Source organism: Physella acuta, unplaced genomic scaffold (assembly GCF_028476545.2).
Source record: "Physella acuta isolate Inbredline_101_S28 unplaced genomic scaffold, ASM2847654v3 ptg001439l, whole genome shotgun sequence".
In the NCBI taxonomy this organism is placed as follows: Eukaryota; Metazoa; Mollusca; class Gastropoda; family Physidae; genus Physella; species Physella acuta.
Window position 1 is genome coordinate 1,894 of NW_026732954.1, and position 26,260 is coordinate 28,153.

Genomic DNA, 26,260 nt, shown 5'->3' on the forward strand with positions numbered 1-26,260 from the left:
TTGTTACTTTGACATTTTAAATCTCTTCCTTATTACATTAACCCTTTGATTGTCTCCCATATAACATTGTACGTTTGATTGTCTCACCTTGTTACTTTGACATTTTAAATCTCTTCCTTACTACATTAACCCTTGATTGTCTCACCTTGTTACTTTGACATTTCAAATCTCTTCCTTATTACATTAACCCTTTGATTGTCTCACCTTGTTACTTTGATATTTTAAATCTCTTCCTTACTACATTAACCCTTTGATTGTCTCACCTTGTTACTTTGACATTTTACATCTCTTCCTTATTACATTAACCCTTTGATTGTCTCACCTTGTTACTTTGACATTTTAAATTTCCCTTATTACATTAACCCTTTGATTGTCTCACCTTGTTTACTTTGACATTTTAAATTTCCTTATTACATTAACCCTTTGATTGTCTCCACTTCAGCACTGGCCCTTTGATTTTCTCCATTTTTACGTTAGCCCTTTTTACTTTCTCGTATATACGTAGTATAGAGAAAGTATTGTAATCGTGCAAAAAAAAAATCGAGATTTTTACAAATCTCGACGTTTTACACCTCACTGATACGGAAAAACATAGTTTTGCAATTCTTGTCCGTATGTCTGTGTGTGTGTGTGTCTGTCTGTCTGTCTGTCTGTCCGTGTGTAAACACGATAACTTGAGTACCGTTACAGCTAGGTTGATGAAATTTCATATATAAGTATTTTATCAAAATCGTAGATCCGTATCAACTTTTGAGCGATTTCCGATAACCGGAAGTGGTACTTTTCCTACTTTGAATTTTTCAAAAGCCTATAACTTGAGTACTATTTCAGATAGATAAATGAAATTTCACATGTAAGTAAAAGATCTAATTCTCTACCTTCTGTTAAATTTTGAGTAATTTCCGTTGACCGGAAGTAGTAATTTACGCTACTTCCGATTTCTCAAAAAACTAATGTAAATTTTTAAAGTACTAATAATATTGCGCACTATTATACGCGTTTTTATTCGGCGTTTGCTTGGTGCGCAATGTTTTTTTTATGAGATTCTATTCTATTTTTAAAAGTTTAAGTATTTAAAATGGATTAAAAATCATAACTATATCCCCAGTTACCATCCCCTGTTGTTTTATATAAGAATATTCGAGAAAGTTTAGGGGAGATCACTACCGGTTTATTTTACATGTCTCCTTTATTATAGTAGCACTTTGATAGTCTGTCCTATTGCATAGGCCCTTTAATTGTCTCCTCTGTGACATTGATCCCTTGTCTATCTACAAACCAAATCTAGACGTTAACACTAATTTAAGTTTAAAAACATACTCGCTGTATGAAGTTGGGCAGAGAGTTCTATATATGCAAGGAAAGTTGTTGACTGTGTGCGTTAAGCTGAGCCATCATTGATTCTCACTCTCTCATCCATGGGGACTCAGGCCTCATGCAGGTACATGAAACAATCATACTTCAATCTTGGGGTTGGGTAGATGACTCTCTCACGACCTGCGCAAAACATTATTAGGCTATTCATGGCACAGAAATTATATAAGATTTTTTGTAAACAACTTCATTAGGTCTTATTTCAAGGAATATGTATTTCATTAGTTAGAATCTTTATTAGGCCACTTTATTAAGTCATTTCATTGCACGGAGTTGCATCAGGAACAAATTGTTCATATTTTCGAGGACCTCAAATAATTTATTGCGACTCTAAGGAAAAGGCCATTAATGCTCGAACATTCACCATGTTTTTTCCTCTCCTCCCCTCCCCTCCCGAACCCCGCAAACCCTACACTCCCACCTGTCAATTACATTTGTAATAATTGTCTGCAGGTACCCAAAGATTTCCGCATCAATGGCATCATTAGTGCACCTGCCACCCCTCTCAAAGACAATGGGTACGTCAGAAATATTTGACATATTTGAACAGGAAGCAATCTCACATTATCAATAGGGCATTTTCGTACTTACTACAGGACTATTTTTAGAAAATATATGACCAAAGTGTTCGAGACGGCGGATGGGGGTTCTGCTAAGTTGCGTATCACTCGTTGGGTAGAGTGATACTGTACGAACTCAGTTATGGACATACCTAGGGCGTGCTGGGGGTACCTTAGTTATTACGGTAACGGTGTCAGGGTATTTTGGACATAACCAGTTTTTATTGGTCTTAATTACACATAGATCGCGTACAAGAACTCGACTTTGTCTGCTAAACACACTTTACATCTAAATTTAAAACAACCTTATTTACAATGCATGCTTCAGTAGAGCTCAAAAAATGTACAGATTGAACTACAAATTTAAATCCCTTATCCCTCGTGAGACTCGAACTCCCACCCGCCTCCACAAGAGGCAGACACTCTACCGACATTGCAATGCCAGGATAATATTTTGTGAACATTATCTTCGATCAACAGGGACGTGGATACAGAAGCCGTCGAGTCTTACGTTGATTTTCTAGCCAACAACGACATCAATGGGGTGTTTGGTAAGATGATGACGTTAAATATGTAAAGCATTAGCTACATCAGATTGTCAAATTTTATGTTTGCCAACATTGTTGGATTGTCAGTCAAACCAAGTTTAATAAAAATTTAGTCAGTCAAATTTCCTATAATTTAAACATTGTTGTATTGTCAGCCACACTAAAATCAGAGATTATTGTATTGTCAGTTGTGTTTCCAATCTCTTCCATCAGTGCTAGGGACGCTAGGCGAGGGGTTATCTCTGACTGTTGAAGAAAGAAAACAAGTAGCGGCCGCTTGGGTGAAATACGGACAAGGGAAGTAAGTGCTAAAACAAGGGAAGTAAGTGCTAAAAACAAGGGAAGTAAATGCTAAAAAACAAGGGAAGTAGGCTAAAAACAAGGGAAGTAAGTGCTAAAAACAAGGGAAGTAAGTGCTAAAACAAGGGAAGTAAGTGCTAAAAACAGGGGAAGTAAATGTTTAAATAGGGGAAGTACGTGCTAAAACAAGGGAAGTAAGTGCTAAAACAAGGGAAGAAAGTGCTAAAACAAGGGAAGTAAGTGCTAAAACAAGGGAAGTAATTGTTAATAACAAGGGAAGTCCGTGTTTAAATAGGAAAAAAATAAGAAAAAATACTACAAAGAAATTAAGTTCTCAATACGGACAAGCAATGTAAGTGCTAAATATGGACAATGGAAGTAAATGCTTAATGCGGTCCTAAGTGGATCGATCGTCATGCTCGAAAGGGCACTTCACTTTACTTGTTTAACTAGCGTTAGTTGTAAAGTATCACGTGCCCTACTGTTAACTGATAGAGGTAGGTAACCATGACGCGCAGCTAAACCCTTACGCAACCGACTTAGAGTGACCATGACACAATCCTAACTCCGTGTGTAGCCGACTGTCAGATAACATCAAGTAACTATGACACAACTCTAAAGAGTATACTATAACCTGTGTATGGCGACTCTTCGCTGTCTAGACCTAAGTGGTGCACTTCATACATGGTATAGACATGCTCGTGACATCCAAAGTCCACACCTGACGTAATACAAATGTCCCCGCACCACATCACTGGGTCACCGCTACTTTGTATATGTCTGTCATTATAGCACTGACCCCCTTTTTACGTGGCCGTCACTATAGTACTAAACCCCTTTTTATGTGGCCTTCACTCACTATAGCGCTGACCCCTTTTGTATGTGGCCGTCACTATAGCACTGACCTACTATGTATGCGACCGTCACTATAACACTGTCCCACTTTATTTGAGATCATACAACAGCACTGACCCCCACCCTTGAATTAGACCATCACAATAAGACTGACCCCCACCACTGAATTAGACCATCACAATAGCACTGACCCCCACCACTGAATTAGACCATCACAATAACACTGACAACCCACTCACCTCCCTATCCTGCGATTACTGCCAACAACCCACCTTACACCCACCTCACCCCACCTCACCCCCACCTCACCCCCACCTCACCCCCACCTCACCCCACCTCACCCACCCTTAACAATAAATACAGCGAACTTTCACCTGGCAATTGTGTGGCCAACAGCTAACCATCCCCCACTCTCCTCTCCCACCCTTCCCCACCCCCCAAAATAAATTTAAAATAAATAAATAAACAACAATCACTGTTTTGGAAGCTGGCGTCAGACCGTTTTATTTTATAAATTTAATCAGACAAGTATCACACATTCACGTTTAAAAAATACAAATCTAAATTACGTATCAGTGAAACATATTTTTTGCATGTTTTTGTTTTATCTGTTAGGATCATTGTGTAGATAATACGTTTTTATCATGACTGGAGAAGAGGAAGTAATGATTGTGGACGATTATTAACGTGGGGGGAGGGGGCACGGGAGAGGATGTGTAAACATCACACGGATTTAATACTACACACATGGACACATATATACACATACATTCACACGCATGCACACATACACACTTGGTAAGGTTAACCATACACACGGAGTTTGAAACTTAAACATACAAAAAAATCACATCTAAACTGTTAGTAACACCTATAGGGTTCACTGTTTGTAGGTATAATGATGGCAACTTTCAAAAGATAATTCACATTTAAAAAGAAATTTGGTTTGTAATGAAGCTTAAAATCTAACAAAAAACTTAATATCAAATCTTAGGGTTACGTTTCATTGTTTCAAATTAAAAAAATACTTTTTTTGTGAAACAACTTTTTTTACGGTTAAAGTTTCCATTTCTATCAGGAACTTAAACCAAAGCCCACAAACGTACAGATGCATAATGGTATACAAACACAAAAATATGCGCGTAGCAGTAAAGATGCACACATAAATGTATACAAACACAAATATACACGTATACAAACGCACAGAAATGAAAGATTTATACAAATAATGACATACTAATATACACGTATACAAACACACATAAAAGAAATAATACACAAATAATTGCATACAAACGCAAACATACACGTATACAAACGCACACAAAACAAACGTACACACACATAATAACATACAAACACAAATATACACGTATACTTACGCACATAAAAGTAACCTACACACAAATAACGCCATACAAACGCACACACAAATGCACAAGGCAACAAAGTTGCACACAATATACACACATAAATACACGCACACACAAACGCACACAAACACAAAAAGCAAGTTTCTCTTATTACTTGTTTACAAAGCTGGTGGTAGATAGAACGCAAAAGTGGACATTTCTTCCTCCAACTTTCCTAAACCAATTCCCTTCCTTGTACCCCCCCCCCCCACCCCGTCCCTCATGCTTGGATTCACATGTATCGTGGCAGACTGAGTTAGTCATGAATATCGTGCATGTTGTTGTTACACTACACAAGTTTAGCTGATGTCGTGTTGTTGTTATTTTCGGGACGATATTTCTTGGAATTGTGTACATTTTATTTATCTTAAGAATATACATCCTTATACCCACCTCTGACCTACAAAGTTATGTAACATTCCACACACAACCCGGATCCTATTACATAACTGTCTTTCCTCCTTTGTGCCCCCTCCCCCTCTCCCAAAAAAGTGTGCATTAATTTGTTACTTTAGAAATGTGGGTTGTAAAATAAATTTTGAGACGCGCACGCCACTTTACAGAAAAATCTTTCTTTCAAATCGTTAGAAATATTTATCAAGCCCTGAATACAAATATAAAAAGGTTTAAACCGGTTACGTCAACGGATTCATTCAACCAATCTAAATAATAAAACGTTGGCAAAATAAATTAATAAATAGATGAATAAAACGTAAACAATTAAAGAAAATTATAAAGAAAATCAAACATTTTACATAACATTTCTCTATATCACCCCTCACTGCCTCTCAGTTATATAAATATGTGCACGATTCCTTTATACTCAAACAACTCCATTCATGGATATTCATCAACATTAGCACGCCATACACATAACAAACTAATTAAGTTGTTACGTTGATCAGAGGTGATATAATATAATTATGACTGAAATATTTCAAATTTCGTTCTAAATTTTAATGAGTTCGAAGATTTGAAATTAATTAATTTTTGGAAAATAGTGCTTGCTTAAAATACTTCCTCTATGCTAGACGTGAATTGATATACAGCCACAACCTAAGAAATATTAGCCAATCGTTAGCGAGCTTGCTAGCCAGCAGAAACGAAGCCAAAACTTGAGAGTATTGATAGCTTGCCAAATTCTGTATTCATGCGTTCTTTATGTATAATAATACTAGCTTTTGTCAGGCTTTTCTTTCCGATAGCAAGCTGATTGGTTTAAAATGCAAAAGCCCTTGATGTAAACAAGGTTTAGATTATTTGGATACATTAGATACATTATATATTCTAGTCAAAATAAAACAAGCATAACAATAGCAAAGTAATATTTTGAATATACAGAAATATATATTTATTACAACAGGACAAATCAAGTGTTTTACCGTGGTGGTGTTGTGGGGGGGGGGGGGGGTGTTTGAAATTTATACAAAGACTAAATTGCAATATATAGAGCTGGTGTTTCAATTAATGTACATTATTTTAGTATCTAGTTTCAGTTAAATAAAATATGTGAAGGGCTACCATCCCTCCCGGGGCAAATTTTTTTTTTGTTTCTGGCAATTCTTGATTAATTAAGTTATCATATAGAGTAGCATCTCGCTAAATTGACAGTGGAATCTGCAGAGGAAATAGTATATGAGTCAGCATAGTGGTCAGTACAGGAGTCAGCCAGTATATCACGTGTAGGAGTCAGCTGCTGCAGCATATGTAGGAGTCAGTGAATACATTACGGCGCTAAAATATTTAATTGGCCCAATTTTGACAAAATCAAGTCATTGACAGTCATTTCTGACTGGAAAGTTTCTGACTGGAAAGTCAAGTCATTGACAGTCATTTCTGACTGGAAAGTCAAGTCATTGACAGTCATTTCTGACTGGAAAGTCAAGTCAGTGACAGTCATTTCTGACTGGAAAGTCAAGTCATTGACAGTCATTTCTGACTGGAAAGTCAAGTCATTGACAGTCATTTCTGACTGGAAAGTCAAGTCATTGACAGTCATTTCTGACTGGAAAGTCAAGTCAGTGACAGTAATTTCTGACTGGAAAGTCAAGTCATTGACAGTCATTTCTGACTGGAAAGTCAAGCCATTGACAGTCATTTCTGACTGGAAAGTCAAGTCATTGACAGTCATTTCTTACTGGCAATTCAAGTCATTGACAGTCATTTCTGACTGGAAAGTCAAGTCAGTGACAGTCATTTCTGACTGGAAAGTCAAGTCATTGACAGTCATTTCTGACTGGCAATTCAAGTCAGTGACAGTCATGCCTGACTGACAAATCTAATGTTTTTAACTTGATTGCTGTTATACGTAAGTTCTCTTAAATAGGCGTCACATGTCACCCAGCTGAATGGCAATGAATAGTCTCTAACTGTTTCGTTGGACTCGGTTGAAAGTTTTTTTATATAGGGGGTCGCACCGCACTTTTTTCAGCCGTGTTGTTTTTTTTACAAGCGGTAGAATGTCTCCAAGACCGTTTCATCAAATGAAATCTAGATTTGGCTCGCTTATGTATTTTTAAAACTGTCAGTGTTTGCTAGCAAAGGTATAGGAACATATTATGCGAGTGTAAACTGGAGTGATATATAAAAATTACTACTTTATTAAACAACAGTACTATTTACATTAAACCTATCAATCTATTTCTCTGCCACGTTGGTTGGTGCTTAATACATACATAACACACACACACACACACACACACAAACACACAAACACACAGACAGACAGACACACAAACACACAGACAGACAGACACAAACACACACACAGAGACAGACACACACACACAGAGACAGACACACACACACACACTCACACACAGACACACACTACGTTTACAATAGAAAGACTTGTTTAATTGACCCGGTCATGTATATATTAAATGAATTGTTCCCTTCTCTAGCTTGTACGCGCACAAGGATATGACTTATTTAAACGGCCGTGCACACATCAAAATGACTTTTTTTCATTGACCAGGCCTCCACTATACAACATGCCGTTTTATTGATCTTGTACACATTAAAATGACTTGTTACATTGATAATAGAGAAATAAAATGACTTATTTAATTGATCATATATACATTAAAATAATGTAGTCATTACAATCTTGACTTATTTCATTGATCATATAGGCTAAACATTAAAATGACTTGTTTCATTGATCAATAGGTTAAACATTAAAATGACTTGTTTCATTGATCATAGAGAAATAAAATGATCATATAGGCTAAACACTAAATGACTTATTTCATTGATAATATAGACATTAAACGACTTGTTTCATTGATCATATAGGCTAAACACTTAAATGACTTGTTTCATTGATCATATACACATTTAAATAACTTGTTTCATTGATCATATACAAATTAAAATGACTTGTGTAATCGATCATATACAAATTAAAATGACTTGTGCAATTGATCATACACGCATTAAAATGACTTGTTTGATTGATCATATAGACATTAAAATTACTTGTTTCATTGGCCAGGTTGTCTTCGGTGATTGTACATGTCGGCACGGGCAATCTAAGGGACACAATCCAACTGGTAATTACCACTTATTATAGAATATTATTAGTGGTGTTGTTGTAAATCATTACGTCAAGGTAAACATTAATTGTTGAGTAAATAATGGCGACTCTATACAACAACGTTTTTATCGATGGGTAACGTCGATAACATAAAACAGTCATCAAATATCACTCGTATAAAACAAACTAAAATTACGACAAAGTAACAAATATATAATCTCTAGATGACAGAACAGGACTTTATTTCAGAGGAAAAGCCAAAAGTTCCAATTTAAAAAATTTACCAGATTGATTAGACTTCTGAACATACACTGTCTATTTCGAATTTTAATTTTGACTAGGGTAAAAAAAAAAAAAAAAAAAAAAAATTTACCAGATTTAAAAGAGCCAATAACATTTTCATTTCTTTATTATGAAATAAATAACTTTAAATATGAAATAATATTTATTCATATAAAAACGTACTTATGTTTCGCACAAAAAATATTAAAGTATTTTAGCTAGTTCTGCTAGAATAATACAATCAATCATCAAAATTATATAACTAATTATTGAATTATATTTACAATAATTTTGCCTTGCATGCCGTTTGAAAGTTTGGTTAAATCTGGCAACTTGCTGTTTTCAGTTTCAAGCACACCTCTAAATTTTTATTTGTTAGTTGCCTTCTTTCTTTACTTTTTTTTTTTATTCATGCAAGAAAACGCTTGCTCGCATGAATATGTTGACCCGAAAATCGTCAGCACTCCACATGCAAACTTCTTCCCCTTAAGTGCTTAAACTCTCGCCATTTCTTTTAGAGCTGTCCACTTGTGCAGCGTAACGTGTTTGTTTTACTGGACCTCCAACTATTTTTACTTGCACTTGAGTTCTACGAATTTACCGCTCCACAAATGTGTCGTTTTCAAATCCAGCTATTTCATTTGAAGAGAACCAGCATCAATTACAAACAGCTCAAAGCTAATCTCATTTGTTTTTGAGAGAATCTACTATGAACGTCAGAGTACTTGCATAATAACTTGCATGTTTTTAAATGCTCAAATCTCTCAGTGAACCCATCCTTCATTTTGTTTATTTTAATACTGAAGTAATTAATGTTAATAGTTGCATTGGTTTCATCACATTTTATAAAGATTTTTCGAAATTAAGTAATTTACCGCTCTACGTATCTTCAACAAAAAATATTTTATCTAAAAAAAATTGGGATCAGAGTTTCTTCCAGGCATCACTTCGGGAGCACACCCCCACCCTCCGAAGAGGGTCGACCCTATATAATTTATATAGAAAATACTTTTAAAAGTGTCTCTCCACCCCCCCCCCCCCCCCCACATTTCTGGAAGAAACACTGTTCGAGATGGACAATTTAATAGGAATTCCATTGAAACAGGGAGTAACTAAACATTCTAATAGAACAGCAAGTGATAATTGTTTATATTTATTCTTATATCGTTTTCAGAAAAAAAAAATGAGTTTTGAAAATAAAATAAAATAAGTATTAATATTTGTGCATGGAGCTGAAGAGCCGCATATTGCCATCGAAAGAGCCGCATGCGGCTCGCGAGCCGCAGGTTGCCGACCCCTGATTTAAGACAATATGCCGTGGCTTAACCAGAGTTTCTTCCAGACATCTCTTCGGGAGTCCGCCCCCCACCATAGAAAGTCTACCGCCCCCCCCCCCCAGTGTCCGCCCACCCGGAAAATGTCCGCTCCCCCCACCCCTCCGCAAATAATAAATGTGCCCCCATGGAGAAAAAAGTCTGGAAGAAACACAGGTGTTAACGATGATAAATTTTAATGCAGCATTACGCAACCAATAAAAGGAAAATTTTAATTATTTTATATTTTTTTTTATTGTTTACATAAAATTAAAAGCTTTGTATTAATGTTTTTCATAGACCTACAGGATTTGGTTTCAGCGTTGATTATCTAAGAATAGTAAATATATCTTCTTCGTTCTTTGTTGTAATGTTAAACGGGATTTCATCCAACACTTAAATATTACGTGTCAACATGTATGCGACATATGGCCGTTGGCTCCGATTTCATCCTGCTTTTCTTTCTGGATTTTTGGATTTGCTTCCATATCCTTTGTCCACCCAAGAACAAACTACAACAAAGTAGTTGTTTGATTTTGAAGTTTTCTCTCCTAGATGGGCTGCTGTCCTCAGCTAACGAGCCTCATCTGTCCGGAGATTGACACTTTAAAACATTACTAGTTGAATACATTCGTCACATTTTTGGCACTCATTGGTTAGTTGGTTAGGAGTCAATTTGTTTCTTTCTAAAACAACAGAACTCTCTAGGTTGTTGTCTAGATCAGGGTACAAATCCGTACCGTTTATAACTTTTCCCATACATTAGTTTTATCTGGTCCTATTTAGCATGGTCTCTGGGCTCTAAGATTTGTGAACATTTAAAACAGCCGTGAACACCAGATCATCTGACTGATTAACTAAGTCACTAAGTGATAAAGAAACCTCAAGTTATCTTAAAAAAGAAACAAAGAAAGACAACTGCACTTAAACAGACTGCCTGTGAAATTTATCAAGATGGCCTCCCTTGTTATGTAACACATTTATATTATTTAAATTTTTTTTTTTTCAAATTGAAAATGTAACGTAATTTTTTAAAAAAAATTAAGCAATTGCACCTGTAATTACAAAAAATAAGTTTTTAAAAACTTATTTTCGATGGATAGATCTATACATTTTTCAAACTCCAAGTAGTGATAGTACACCATCTCGGCAATACTAGAAAATTGAGGTGATTTTTTTTTCAAACATACAAATTTATGACCATACATCTTTTTAGATCAGAGTTTCTTTCAGGCATTTATACGGGGACTAGGGAGGGGGCACTGCCCACCCGATGTACGTCCACAGCTCCTCTGAAGAAATAGAGAAAATATATAATACATAATTACATTATTCTATGTAATTTATAAAGAAAATAAATATTCAACATAGTGTCTTCGGCCCCCCACCCCGCGCGAAAATGTTAGTGTGTGACCCCTACCCATTCCCCTCGGAGAAAAACCAGTTTTTTTTTCAAGAGTAGCACGGTTTAGATAACATGGATCCTGCGGTATCCACACCCGTTGGTGGAGGGCAGTAAAGAATATAGAGCCCTACACATTTTTATAGAAAATATATACTTGAACCACCCAACACACTTTTAAGAGTATATTCGCGTGTCTTTTTCATGACATTGTATTTGTATCTATTTCAGGCGCGACATGCAGGGGAGGTGAAAGCAACAGCCATTGCCTGTATGTCGCCGACGTATTTCCGGCCCCAAACCGAAGGTGTGAACTATGTATAGATCTAGTATTAACTGAAATTTTTAAAATGAAGATTTGAATGATAGGCATAATAGAGTATACACGTATAAAAATGTATTGAAATTCTTTTTTTTAAATAAATAAAGGATTTTATTTTGAAACACTAGATTTGAAACACGGGATTCAACATATTTTTAACAGTTATTGATTTTTTGAATTGGTTTCACCTCTGGTATTACATGGTACTAACCCCCCTCCTCCTCCTCCTTGCGTTATAACCGTTTCATAACTTTTTATAGACTGGTTTCTCCACCTATTCAACAACTCACACTGCAATATTTTTGTTTCCATGGTTACAGAAATCATGGTGACATACATGGAGCAAGTCGCAGCCGCCGCCCCCGACACGCCCTTCTACTACTACTGTATCAACTTCATGAGCGGGGTCAACCGTAAGTCATGCGCGGCTGGTCAGTGCTGTCTCATGTGATAGCAGCTGTATGTGTACGTCCTTACTATATCGCGGCTTGAGAGTGTAAGTTAGTAAAGTACCCTTTAGACGCAGGGCAGGTGAAGTAGAGCTCACCTGTTTCTGTGACCAAGAGAAAGTGTGGTCAGCACAATGCTCAACCGTTGTTACTCTCTTTAACGTGAGTCAGGTACCCGTCAGAGCTGAGTGAACTCAGGCTCGTTCTACTGACGCGAAACTGTGATAGACAGTGCTGTATGTTGATATTTTCGATATTCTACTGATCATCTATTTGATTCCACATTTAGTTGATTTATAATTCCTTCCAAATATCAGAATATCTCAACTTTAATCACCGATCTATCCATGTACATCCACTCCTATAACTTATTAATCGATCTCCAATACATAATTTAAAACACACTATAAATAAAAATTCATCAGCTCATTAGATTATCCAGCCAACTATTCAAGCACACAGCCAACCACAAACATAACCGCACAACCAGCCTTAAGCATAACCACACAACAGCCATCGACATACTCATCCTTGGTCTCAAACCCCCATCCTCCTCTATACTATCAACCCATCATTTATTCCACCATCCACCTAGTTACTACTCTTTCTCCCATCCACCCTCTCGTCAATATCCACCTACTCCTCTACCAAACCATCAACAACTCTCGATCAACACCATCAACCAACATTCACTAACCCAACCATCAACATTCATGCACCACTTCCACCCATTCATCTCCATCCACTCATCCATCCACCCCTTCCCCCACCCCATGATCCACCTATCCTTCTAACCATCCATTCATCTACATCCACATCCACCCCTTCCCCCACCCATGATCCACCATCCACCCATCCTTCTAACCATCCATTCATCTACATCCACATCCACCCCTTCCCCCACCCATGATCCTCCATCCACCCATCCTTCTAACCATCCATTCATCTACATCCACATCCACCCCTTCCCCCACGCATGATCCACCATCCACCTAACCACCCATACACCATCCACCCATCCACCATCTACCCACCCATGATCCACCCATCCACCCATCCTTCTAACCATCCATTCATCTACATCCACATCCACCCCTTCCCCCACCCATGATCCACCATCCACCCATCCTTCTAACCATCCATTCATCTACATCCACATCCACCCCTTCCCCCACCCATGATCCTCCATCCACCCATCCTTCTAACCATCCATTCATCTACATCCACATCCACCCCTTCCCCCACCCATGATCCACCATCCACCTAACCACCCATACACCATCCACCCATCCACCATCCACCCACCCATGATCCACCCATCCACCTACCCACCCATCCACCCACCCATGATCCACCCACCCACCTACCCACCCAACCAACTAACCACCCATCCACCCATCCCCAGTCAACACGGCCAGGATCCTACAACTGGCTGACGACCGTATCCCCACCCTCCGTGGCATCAAGATGTCATCACGTGAGCTCCCCTCCCTGTTGGACTGTACCCAGGTCTGTGGGGGCAAGTTTGACATCATGGTCGGCACTGACGAGGTTTGTCTCACCAAAGTTTATACGAAACTACAATACCACCAGTGTTTCTTCCAGACTTTTTTTTCTCCTGGAAGGGGGGGGGGGGACATTTTAGATTTTCGGGGGAGGGGGGCGGATTAAAATTTCCGGAGGGTGGTGGACACTGTTAAAAGTATATATTTTCTATATAAATTCCATTTCTTTCAGGGGGGGGGGGGGTGCGATAGACTTTCTTCTGAGAGGCTCCGCCCCCCCCCCCCCCCCCCTCTACCCCGAAGAGATGGCTGGAAGAAACTCTTATTATCACTTTACCCTAAAGTTAATTATAATTTATACCCCGGATGAACACCTTAAATAAGAACGTTTTTTAGACTAACCACATGCTTTGCAACAGCAACTCCTGCCTGCCTTGAGTTTAGGGGTTCGAACCCCAGTGTTGAATGGCTACTTGGGTTCGGTGTTCAAGAGGATGAGGTCAGCGTTTGACAGTGGCGACATGGACGGTGCCAGGAAGGAGCAGGTTTTAGCCAGGAAGATTTTCCTCGTCAGCACAAAGTATGGTAGGTTGTGTAGGCGTGACACTGGTTGTTATGGGCGGGACACTGGTTGTTATGGGCGGAGCGCTGGTTGTTATGGGCGGGACACTGGTTGTTATGGGTGGGACACTGGTTGTTATGGGCGGGACACTTGTTGTTATGGGCGGGAAACTGGTTGTTATGGGTGGGGCACTAGTTGTTATGGGCGGGAAACTGGTTGCTATGGGCGGGGAATAGTTGTCATTGGAGGGACACTGGTTGTTATGGGCGGGTCACTGGTTGTTATGGGTGGGGCACTAGTTGTTATGGGCGGGAAACTGGTTGTTATGGGCGGGGAATAGTTGTCATTGGTGGGACACTGGTTGTTATGGGCGGGTCACTGGTTGTTATGGGCGGGTCACTGGATGTTATGGGCGGGGCACTAGTTGCAAAGGGCGGGTCACTGGTTGCTATGGATGGGACACTGGTTGTTATGGGCGGGGCACTAGTTGCAAAGGGCGGGTCACTGGTTGCTATGGATGGGACACTGGTTGTTATGGGCGGGGCACTAGTTGTTATGGGCGGGTCACTGGTTGTTATGGGCGGGTCACTGGTTGTCTGGTTGTTATGGGATGGGCACAGGTTGTTATGGGCGGGGCACTAGTTGCTACGGGCGGGTCACTGGTTGCTATGGATGGGACACTGGTTGTTATGGGCGGGGCACTAGTTGCTACGGGCGGGTCACTGGTTGCTATGGATGGGACACTGGTTGTTATGGGCGGGGCACTAGTTGCTACGGGCGGGTCACTGGTTGCTATGGATGGGACACTGGTTGTTATGGGCGGGGCACTAGTTGCTACGGGCGGGTCACTGGTTGCTATGGATGGGACACTGGTTGTTATGGGCAGGTCACTGGTTGTTATGGGCGGGTCACTGGTTGCTATGGATGGGACACTGGTTGTTATGGGCGGGGCACTAGTTGCTACGGGCGGGTCACTGGTTGCTATGGATGGGACACTGGTTGTTATGGGCAGGTCACTGGTTGTTATGGGCGGGTCACTGGTTGTCTGGTTGTTATGGGATGGGCACTGGTTGTTATGGGCGGGGCACTAGTTGCTACGGGCGGGTCACTGGTTGCTATGGGTGGGACACTGGTTGTTATGGGCGGGACACTGGTTGTCTGGTTATTATGGGCTGGGCACTGGTTGTTATGTGTGTAGCAGTAGCTGTTACGGGCGATACACTAGTTAAACACATCTGTACACAAAATGTGATGTTTACTGTACATGGAGACACAATGTAGGCCTACTAAGAGTTGTAAATGGAGACACAATATAGTACGGGTAGGGACAAAAGCAGAGAAAGGTCCTGGGTATTATAGGGTTGGTGTTCCTCGCTTAATCAAAGCACGTAGATGTAATAGCTAGGAATTACAAAAAAAAAATTCATGTTTTTCTCTATATTTTACATATCCTACCCCCTTTACATACAGCATGTTCATCATGTTCAGACCTTGGCATATGAAGTGATAGCATTGTCAGCAATATGCCTAGCCACGTATTTGAACTCGAGACGCTTGGATTAGCAGTCTAGCCGTCCCTCATACAGCAAATTAGCTGGACCTAAATACTAATCTACTTTGTATTGAATTAGCTCTAGACTGCCAGTCTGTCTTGCTGCAATATATCTAGCGGTTACTCCAACAACCGGCCCGATACTTTCATTTGTTTCAGGCGGAGGTCCAGCATTCGTCAAGGCCGCCATGAAGTGTTTGGGGGTGGAGGCAGGTCCAGTGCGGCTCCCCCTGGTGGACATCCAAGAGGACCTCCTCCCCTCCATCAAGAGGGACCTAGAGGAGTGCGGCCTACCGGTCAAGTAACGACGAGATAGGCTGATGCAGGCTTCTACAATGATTGCTGTAAAATCTGCTGCATACAATTAAGTGTTTTTTGCCAGACTTTTTTCTCCGGGGAGGGGAGGGGGGGCACTTAAGAGATGCCTGGAAGAAACACTGACACAATTACCAGTTTTGTCTTAGCGAAATCATGGAGAAAAAAAGTATAATAATACTGCCAGTATTTAACAAATATCCAATACATTTTTATGTCGTATTTTTATGTCACTTAGACTTATTTTCATATTCACAGCGTATATATTATTACTGCATTATTATAATCAATAAAAATAATTATGTGTGTTTAAAAATAACTACACAATGTTTTTTAATTTCTTTTGTTTATTAGAGGTGTTAGACACGAATGCCTAAAGGTAAAGCGGGCACAATTTTATATGTAGGCTTGATCTACGCATTTATTTATTTTTTTAAATTTCAACTGTGCTATAATAGCAGTTTACGAGACTTGCTTTAGACTTGGCAAATAAACATATTTTTTAACAAAGGGCTGTTTGTCATGAAAACCCCAAAGCCTAACATAAGCCAACTAGATATATTATGCTGTTTCAGTTGATCTGAGGTCGTTTTGTACACCTGGGGCTGGGGGTTGGAGGGATCGGACTTTTATGACGGTGTGTAATAAGGGTAGGGGGCAGTAAATGTAACGTCATACCTTTGCATAACCCACTTAACGTTGACCTGCCTTAGTTTTGTGACGATGTGCAACAAATGCGAGAAGAGGGGGAGTAAAAGTGTACCCCCCCCCCTCAAAAAAAAGAGAAAAAAAGTGTGACGTCATTTGTGGACGACCTCTAATCCTTCGATTCTCCCACATATTACGTAAAACCCATGTTCTATAGTGGTTTGGCAAGGGGAGGGCGGGATGGGCGGCCGCCTCGGGCGCCGACCCTAAGGAGGCGCCAAAAGGGCAAGAAAAAAAATTAAAACGCTCAAGCTGGGGTATTGAATTATACACAGTTAAAGTTAAGAAAGTACAAGGCTATATGGCTTTACACAGAGATTTAAATGTTTTCTACATCAGTCGTGTGCCACAACTATAGAGAAACACTTTACGGGATGGGTAGTGACTGATAGAAAGCGCCAGTAACAACATTTCCAACTAGGAGGGGTGGGTGAGCTTTTCACCAAATTGAATAACTACATGTGTAATTGGACGGGGGTGGGGGGGGGGGGGGAATAAGAGGGAGCAAAATTGATACTGAATAGTTTTACCTGGGCGCAGGAATCGGTCGCTTTACCTCTGATGTTCGATATGTAAGGCTACAACTTAAGAATAAACAAAGACGCAAATTAGTTTATGCTAATTTAGAACTTGATTAGATAAATAAGGAAAATTCACATTGTCGTAAGCTTTTAGGCTACTAGATCTAGTAAATCATAAACTGATAGTGTGATTTGTAAACTTGCAAAAAAAAGCCTTCTGTAGGATGTTTGATTTAAACAAGCTAATTTTAAAATATGCATATTAGTTATATCAAAATTATAGTCCTACTTAGATCTAGTAGGCTACAGGCTTACTGATTCTTATGATCTGTGTAACATTATTGATGAAACCAGTGTGACCAGATGTTACCCATTGTGGCTTACGTGCGTATTTAATAAATAATAGGTCAACAGCTCCCGCTTACAATATACTTTAAATTATTTATGGAAAACAGGTAGGTTTATTTAATATAACCTTTATAGTAGGTTATCAGAAATGCAAATATAAGCATTAAAACTAGATCAATAATATTACACAGAAACGGTTTATAAAATTGCGAAGAATCGATAAAAACTGGCACATTGTCAGTATGAGATCTAGATCTAGATCTAGATCTAGATCTAGAACTAGATCTTAGATTTAGTTAGACTCAGCCTATAATAACATTCTACCAACGTAAAGCTCCACAATAAAAATAGAACCTTCTTTTGAAATATTTTATTTTAAAATTATTCTATACTAAACGAATATCAGCTGACAGTAAATATAATGGATGGACCTAGAACTAAATTAATCTCTTATTAAATAAGCAGATTTTAAACTAGGCCATGTTTTTTTTTTTTACTTTTGTACAATTAAAAAATTTTTAAACTGCGACCTGGTTCAGTAACTACAGCAGTACGTCTTATTTTAGTTGACTCATAGTCACGAAGAATAACAATAAACAAAAACGATTATGGCTGTGTTCTTCTAGAAACTAGATTCTAGATCTAGATGTCAGATGTAGATCGAGATTCTAGAATATATAGATCTAGATCTAGATCTAGTAATAAAGACTAGTACTAGATCTAGTAGTAGGCTCAATCTACAGTTTTAAGTAAATTTTAACTAGATCTATCATATCATGATCATGGCTATGGCCCACCATGGCTTGACAAAACTGGACTCTGCACCATATTAATTTTAAAATAATATTAATATTACAATACAAAACTATAATTTTTTTTTTTTAATAAACTAAAAGTTAAATCTGCTGGGTATAGTGCTGACCACACTACTTATACTATACTTCCATATGCTTAGGTCACAAAAACAGATGAACTCTATTTCACTGTGCCCCATTTACTTTCTCTATGAAGTATGAAGAAGGTAATCTATCGTTTTAGGTACGTAAAATCGCCCGCGACTAGTAATGTGAAAAACAGGTGACTCCTTACATTTTAATAATTATTTCACATTTTGAGGAGGATTTATGTTTTGAAAAATACAAAAATGTTTCCTTGTTTCATTTATGTACCTGTTTTTAAACAATTGAATTAAAACTTTTCAGTAATAAATGAACACCAGCGATGTTTCCAACAGATGCAACCATGCTCATTTACTATAGCAGCCATCTTGTTAAAGTTTTATTTTTATTGACATATAGTGCAAGATTCAGGCGGAAGTCACTCTATTTTACAAATGGCCGCTGTTTATATAGCAAATCTTGCTTGCAGGCACTGCTGTTTAAAGTTAATTTCTGGCCTATATTGATATATTTAGCCATTGATTTAGGTTTATTATTCATTTATCTATAATATTTGACACAAACATATCACAATATACTTCTATTACAGCCTTGACAATGAGGTAACGTTTTCGTACATTAATAGCCGCGGGCGATTTTACGTACCCAAAACGATAGATTACCATGAAGAAAGCCTTGACTTGTGTAATTGTGCAAAAAAAAAAAAATTGAGATTTTTGCAAATCTCAACATTTTACACCTAGTTTTGAAATCTTGTCTGTGTGTGTGTATGTATGTGTGTGTGTGTCTGTGTCTGTTTACTTGAGTACTGTTACAGCTAGGTTGATGAAAATTCCTGGATTATATTAAAATTGTAGATCCGTATCAACTTTTGAGCGATTACCGATAACCTGAAGTGGAACTTTTTCTACTTTCAATTTTTCAAAAGCCTATAACTTGATTTCAGATAGATAAATGAAATTTCACATGTAAGTAAAAGATATAATTCTCTGCCTTCTATCATATTTTGAGTAATTTACGTTGACCGGAAGTAGTAATTTTCATTATTTCAGATTTCTCAAGAAACGCATGAGAGTTTATAAAGTACTAAGATTTGCTTTTTTTTTCTACCAGATTATATTCTATTTTAAAAAGTTTAAGTAATTAAAAATCATATCTATATCCCGAGTTGCCATTCCCCGTAATGTTATATAAGAATATTTGAGAAAGTTTAGGGGAGATCACTCCTGGTTTATTCATCATTGTTATGATAATAAGTTTTAATAAGTAATTCAATTCAATTAGGTGTGTGCACAGATTGTTGAATTTTGAATTGATAAGCTTTATAATAGTAATATTAATATAAGTTCATTAACCAGCTGATAAATTAATTGCTTAGGAAAATAATAAGAATATAAAAGGTGTTTTACATACAGTCTAATTATCATTTTCTGAATAATGTAATTGTGAATAATTGTAATCATAAGTAAGCTTTCATTATACTTAAATATTGTATATGAACCTGTTATTTGACTGTTATTGTGTTTTGTAATAAGTTGAAATTTAAAGTTTAAATTAACTTCTCTTTTAGGCCAAGATGCTTTAAAATTTAACACAATTTATCCCTTGATATGAACTGTGTCACTTACTACTTTATGCAGCCATGAGTGAAGAAGGCTTTAGCATTAACACAAATGATACTGGAGAAATCTCTGCATCATTCAGCCCCAAAAAAATGCCACCAGAGAGCCCTGCCACACCCAGCCCTGAGTGTGAGTACACTGAATCTCAAAGTTTGGTCAGCGTGGGACAAGACAAACAGAATTTGTCAGTTTGGCAGGATGTAGATTTACGAGAAGGCCAGAATCTCACAGATAAAAGCAGCACCATTGTAAATGATGAATTTGGGGATCCAGTGTCGAGGTCAACACCTAAAATAAAACATTCCACTTCTGCTGTTCTGTCCACCTGCACATCAGACCGCGCCCCCTTGTTGAAAAGTCGGTCATCGACAACAGATTCATGCATTGGCTGTGATATTGAAACAGAGTCTGAGAATTCCTGTGGTTTCAGTGACCAGCTGGACGGGGAAGGTTCTGAGTGTGGTGGGTTAACTACTGTGGTCAAGGCGCTGGAAGCAAGCAAGGAATATCTCATGATGCCTGGGACAATTTTAGTGCCGATTGTAGGCCATGAGACAATGGAAGCTCGCTCGAAATTCACGGTAAATGAAAATATAAAACAACTAGATAATAAACATGTTAAGCCTTCATATTTTCTATATTTCAGCTTTGAATGCATGGAATTGTAGCATTTTTATGATTACAGTATTCTTAGCCATCTTTTATTTCTCCATTTTAAAATCATGAAATTGCAAAGAAATAATGTTCTGCAACATTTCATTTTTCGAAAAAGAAAACAAATAAAAATTTTATTTAAAAAAATGTGCTTACATTTTATTATTGTGATTTATCAGTTTTGAATTATAAAATTAATTTTTTTTGTTTTATATTACAAAAGGTTTTCAAAATCCATGTAACACTATCAGAAGATGATTTGGGCTGGTTTATTTTTAGAAGATATTCAGACTTTTGTCATTTAAATGATCAAGTAAGTGTCTCATTACATTCACTAGGGTGTTGTAAATTAAGCTGTTTTAAAACATCCTGAAAAAAAACACCTGTAATTGTAATAAGCTTGTTATTAAGTTTGATATTTCTTTTTTAAACTTTGTAAATTTATATTTGTGTTATTCCTTGGATTTATCAAAAGCAGAAGCTAATCAATTATAACTTTTGAGGAAATAATTTCAATATCATCTCCCTTAACAAATTGTATTATTAATAGGTTATCTTTTCTTTTACAGCTTGCTGTCCTCTTTCCTAACTTTCGTCTCGCTTTGCCCCCAAAGCGTTGGTTTCGCAGCAATTTTGATGCAGAATTTTTGGAGGAAAGGCAGCTAGGTTTACAAGCTTTTCTCAACAATGTCACTGGCCATAGGGATATAGTCAACAGGTGACATTTCATTTTTTAATTAAAGTATATCAAAACAGTGTGTTATGCATTTTAATTATGAGTGTAACACCCACATTGTTAGTTAGGAATCCAATACATTTAAAATTAGCTGAAATTTTTTTAACATTCCTGGAAAATGAAGCTTTTTAAGAAATGTTTTTTGTCTACAAATTATTTTAATATAGAATGATTAAAATTTCTACAATTCATCAGGGACTGTTCAGTAATCCTGCACTTCCCCTGAGATGAAATTTTAACCTTAAAAAGCCACATAATTCTCCATAGATTTGTATTATTAGCAAAATTTATTAGATTTGTGTTTAACTCATCAGTTAAAAAAGATATAATTATATCCTTAAATTTCCCCAATTTCATGTTAGCCTACAATATTAAGCTTACTTATAAATTCTTTATTTAATTTTCAAGCATTTAACAAAGATTTTTAAAAAATGTAACACAAATTGAATGTTATATAAAATAATTAAAAATATTTATCAAATAACTAATCAGTCTCACAAAATAATATTCAATTTAAACAAATATTTATCAAATAACCAATCTGAATAGGACACTTTTATTGAGTAAAAGAAACAATTTTTCAGTCAACCTGTCCGGGACTTCTTTTGTTTTGATGACCCACCTGGTCCCCATGATAGCCTGGAGGAGAGTCGGGTTAGTACATCTGATTTAGACATCTTAATTAAGTAGCTAATGAGTCACATCGTTTCTGGAGTGCGGAAAAGCTTACATATGATGGTATTTTTTAAATTTGAATATTTAAAAATTCACTATGTTGCATCAGCACTTAAATTAACTTATTGAGGCATAATTATTTTGATCCGAAAGAAATAAAGTCATACATCAACTAAAAAAAATAGCTAGTATTGTTCGACTAAATAATAAGTAATTTTCAATCTTAATTTTATTTTACAATTATGTACTGTTATAAATGGCCTTGGTTAGCTCTCAATTGTGACAGTAAAAAGTAACACCAACTCATCTAAGTTATCTTGCTGTTTGAATGACTGCTATTTAATAATTTTGTATTGCCATCTCCCTTTTGTCACTTTTGAATTAATTTTTATTGATGAATTTAATATCTTATAAGATTTAAAATACAATTTTTTTGCATTAACACAAAATTTTTTTCTCTGTACCATAGTCTTATTTAACAATCATATTCTGCTAGTTCCATGTTCAGTGAATGGTCCTCATATGTATTTTCTCTCACCCTAGTCTTAATGAACATTCATGTTCTGCTAGTTCCATGTTCAGTGCATGGTCCTCATGTATTTTCTCTCACCCTAGTCTTAATGAACATTCATGTTCTGCTAGTTCCATGTTCAGTGAATGGTCCTCTCATGTATTTTCTCTTTACCGTATTCTATTTAAACATTCATATTCTGCTAGTTCCATGTTCAGTGAATGGTCCTCTCATGTATTTTCTCTTTACCGTATTCTATTTAAACATTCATATTCTGCTAGTTCCATGTTCAGTGAATGGTCCTCTCATGTATTTTCTCTTTACCGTATTCTATTTAAACATTCATATTCTGCTAGTTCCATGTTCAGTGAATGGTCCTCTCTTGTAGGCACATTGTGAAAGCATGGAAGAGATGGTATACAGACTGCGTAAAGAACTGACAGAGAAAGACACAGAGATGAACTTACTGCAGGAGGAACTAGACCTGTACAAGAACCAGGTGGTGCTGTTGACAGGCCGAGTCAAGTTGGTTACATTTTTATTTTTTGTGGCGGTTTAGTTTATATCAGGCAGTCAAGTTGGTTACATTTTTTGGTGGTTTAGTTTATGTCAGGCAGTCAAGTTGGTTACATTTTTATTTTTTGTGGCGGTTTAGTTTATAACAAGCAGAGTCAAGTAGGTTACATTTTTATTTTTTGTGGCGGTTTAGTTTATAAAAGGCAGAGTCAAGTTGGTTAAATTTTTTGTGGTGGTTTAGTTTATAACAGGCAGTGTCAAATTGTTAGATTTTGTTATATATTTTGTTTATAAAAGGCAAGTCAAGTTGGTGGTTTAGTTTATAATATGCAAAGTCAAGTTGGTTACATTTTGATTTTTTCTTGAGTTGATTAGCCTGTTGTCGCTCTGGGCATTAGCTGCCTGCCACTGGTGTTACACAGTCAGGTTTGACTTTTGTTCTCAGTCTCAGATTCTATTTATGTGTGACTCTCTTTTTGTGCCCGCTCTACCTCAAAGTTTTCTTCCTTTCCAGTGAGCTAACCAAACTGTTGAGCAAAGAAAGAACCACTGAAAAGCGACGTGTATCAACTGGCACTCTACGTTATGAGTCGATATATAATTCTGGGGATTTTATCAAGCCAAGCAAAATTGATGAAGCAAAGTAAGTCAGGAGTTGTCCTTGCATTAATCATTATTGATATCCTATCGGTAAAAAAATAAATAAAAAAATAAACTAATAATCTATCTTTAATAAGTTAAAAATATGTAGATCTTTTGATATTTCCTTTGGCTGGCTTGTTTAAAAATATAAACTACATTAAATAGAATTATTAAATTGTCAGTAACTTTAAAAAAAATATGCTTATTATTTTTGTTACTAAATGATTAGTTTAGCAACCTGTTTAGATAAGGGTTATAGCTAATTTTTTATTGATGTATCAATTTAAATGGATAATATGCGTGATACAGCTTTAATAACAGTACTTGAATCCCAAACCATGTAGATCTATCATTGTTCTTTAAGCTAGATCTACAAATTAAATGATCCATTAATGCACTTTTTTCTACCTTCAGAAATGAAGATCTAGCCAGTGAAAGTCCACAAACCACAGAAGTCACCTAACTAACTTGACCTGACTACCACAACAGATTGTTATGACCTCGTGATGAACACAAGCGCCTACAGTTGTATTTTTTAAGATGCTTTAGACTAGTATACAATTTAGTGCCTTGTTTTACACAATCATTCGTCCTTTAAACAGAACATCAGCAACTGCACTAACAGTTTTTTATAGTGCTTTTGTTATGGTATGAAGTATAATAACAGCGTATTGTTTTATATTTTATAAAAAAGTAGTTTTGTTTTTTGGTTGTGACTTATACAAAGAAATTGATGTAGCCACTAACCACAGGATCCTTGAAAATAATTATTTTCTGAGAATTGGCAATATAAATATATACCTAAACTTACAGCTAAATGTATATTTACCGTATATTGTTATTTAAAATTTTTAATGATTTTTTTTACATATTAAGTATATTACCCATGAAAGATAAAAAAAAAAGCAATAGTTTAAAAAAGTAGTAATGATGAGTTTTATTCCCATTTAATATGTACAGCCAGTGTTCATTTAAAATATCTTCTTCAGAACAAAAATCTCTTTAATTGGATTTGATTTTAACTTGACTCTTGACCAATTAGGTGTCAAAAAAATTTTATTTTTATTTTTACATTTCTTGTCCACTTTTTAAAAATTTATATTTTCTATTGGGATTGTAAATTTACCTTTGGTAAGGTTTGGTTTTTGTATTTTTGTAAAAGGTTCAACCCCATCACTCCCGTTCTGTTTGTTTTCTAAAAGATTTGTTTGCTGCTTGATGTCCTTAGCTTTTTTATTATTTCTAGTCATACCAGATACATAACTAATGTACCCATGTTACTTTTTTTCTTCTAGTTATTAAGGTCTAATAATTGCTAACAGAAATTGTATTATTAAAAAAAAACTACTATATTTTTATTAACAATGCATTTACTATATAATAATTATATTCAGATATTAAATATTTTATCTAAATAACATAACTAGAAATGAGGTATAAAAACTAATGGATATAATAGCCTGAAGTTTGTCTCCACTGTGGGACCTACACATTTACAATCCTGAAAGGGATTGGTTCTTGTTAGTTCTTGTGATAGTTTTTTCTTCTCACAAAGCATTCAAATTAGTTGCAGTAGTTATATTGTAATTTATTTGTAGTTACTGATGACATATTAAAAAATTGTAACCCAAGTTTTTTTTAAAGATAACTTTAAGCTCATTCTTACTGGTTATCCTTCCATTTTATCCCAGGAGGCATAGAGAAGCAATCACATTTCTTTATAAGACTTTATGTAAGGGGAGACAACCAAAGCTAGGACCATGTCATTCCAGAAGCCCCAGCCTTTCAACTTCAGAATGATCTTTCTCCTCTTCTTAAACAGTTTAATGTTTTTTGAGGGTTTAAATCTGCAGTTATCATTTTGATTTGTACAAGCTGATCTACTCCACCTACATCTTCATATTTAGTCAGTTAAATTTTTTTTTTGTTTTTCTCTTAAAACTGGCATTGGTAACTGCTTTTAAGGCTATGCTCAGTACACTGCCTTGTTTTACAGAGGTCCCTTGCTGACTACAGTTTGAAATGCACCACTCTCCACAGGAAAGACACTGCATTGTTTTTTAAGCTTCATATTTTTTAGTTTTTTTCTGTCTTCTGCCAGTATATCACATTGTTTTTGTCATCTGCTAGTATTTCACA

General features: G+C 36.6%; 2 protein-coding genes across 3 annotated transcripts; both read left to right on the forward strand.

The window, feature by feature from the left end:
- Nucleotides 1-1,827: 1,827 nt before the first annotated feature.
- LOC131927753 (N-acetylneuraminate lyase) lies at nucleotides 1,828-16,699 on the forward strand (the record flags this gene model as incomplete). Its single annotated transcript, XM_059283548.1, has 9 exons — nucleotides 1,828-1,892; nucleotides 2,415-2,485; nucleotides 2,696-2,783; nucleotides 8,546-8,603; nucleotides 11,816-11,891; nucleotides 12,227-12,319; nucleotides 13,761-13,906; nucleotides 14,280-14,445; nucleotides 16,134-16,699. Coding segments are annotated over 9 exons (909 nt in total), but the record flags the coding sequence as incomplete, so codon positions are not given.
- Nucleotides 16,700-17,914: 1,215 nt separating this feature from the next.
- On the forward strand, nucleotides 17,915-25,561 carry LOC131927757 (sorting nexin-16-like). Of its 2 annotated transcripts, none has more exons than XM_059283552.1 (8): nucleotides 17,915-17,973; nucleotides 20,336-20,968; nucleotides 21,265-21,354; nucleotides 21,611-21,759; nucleotides 22,362-22,431; nucleotides 23,352-23,488; nucleotides 23,994-24,122; nucleotides 24,536-25,561. In XM_059283552.1, exons 2-8 carry the CDS (start codon nucleotides 20,408-20,410, stop codon nucleotides 24,582-24,584), a joined length of 1,185 nt encoding a protein of 394 aa, XP_059139535.1. In that variant the 5' UTR covers nucleotides 17,915-17,973; nucleotides 20,336-20,407; the 3' UTR covers nucleotides 24,585-25,561. The 2 variants fall into 2 exon arrangements, with proteins under 2 accessions (XP_059139535.1, XP_059139534.1); XM_059283551.1 differs by lacking the exon at nucleotides 17,915-17,973 and adding an exon at nucleotides 18,454-18,615.
- The last annotated feature ends 699 nt before the right edge of the window (nucleotides 25,562-26,260 follow it).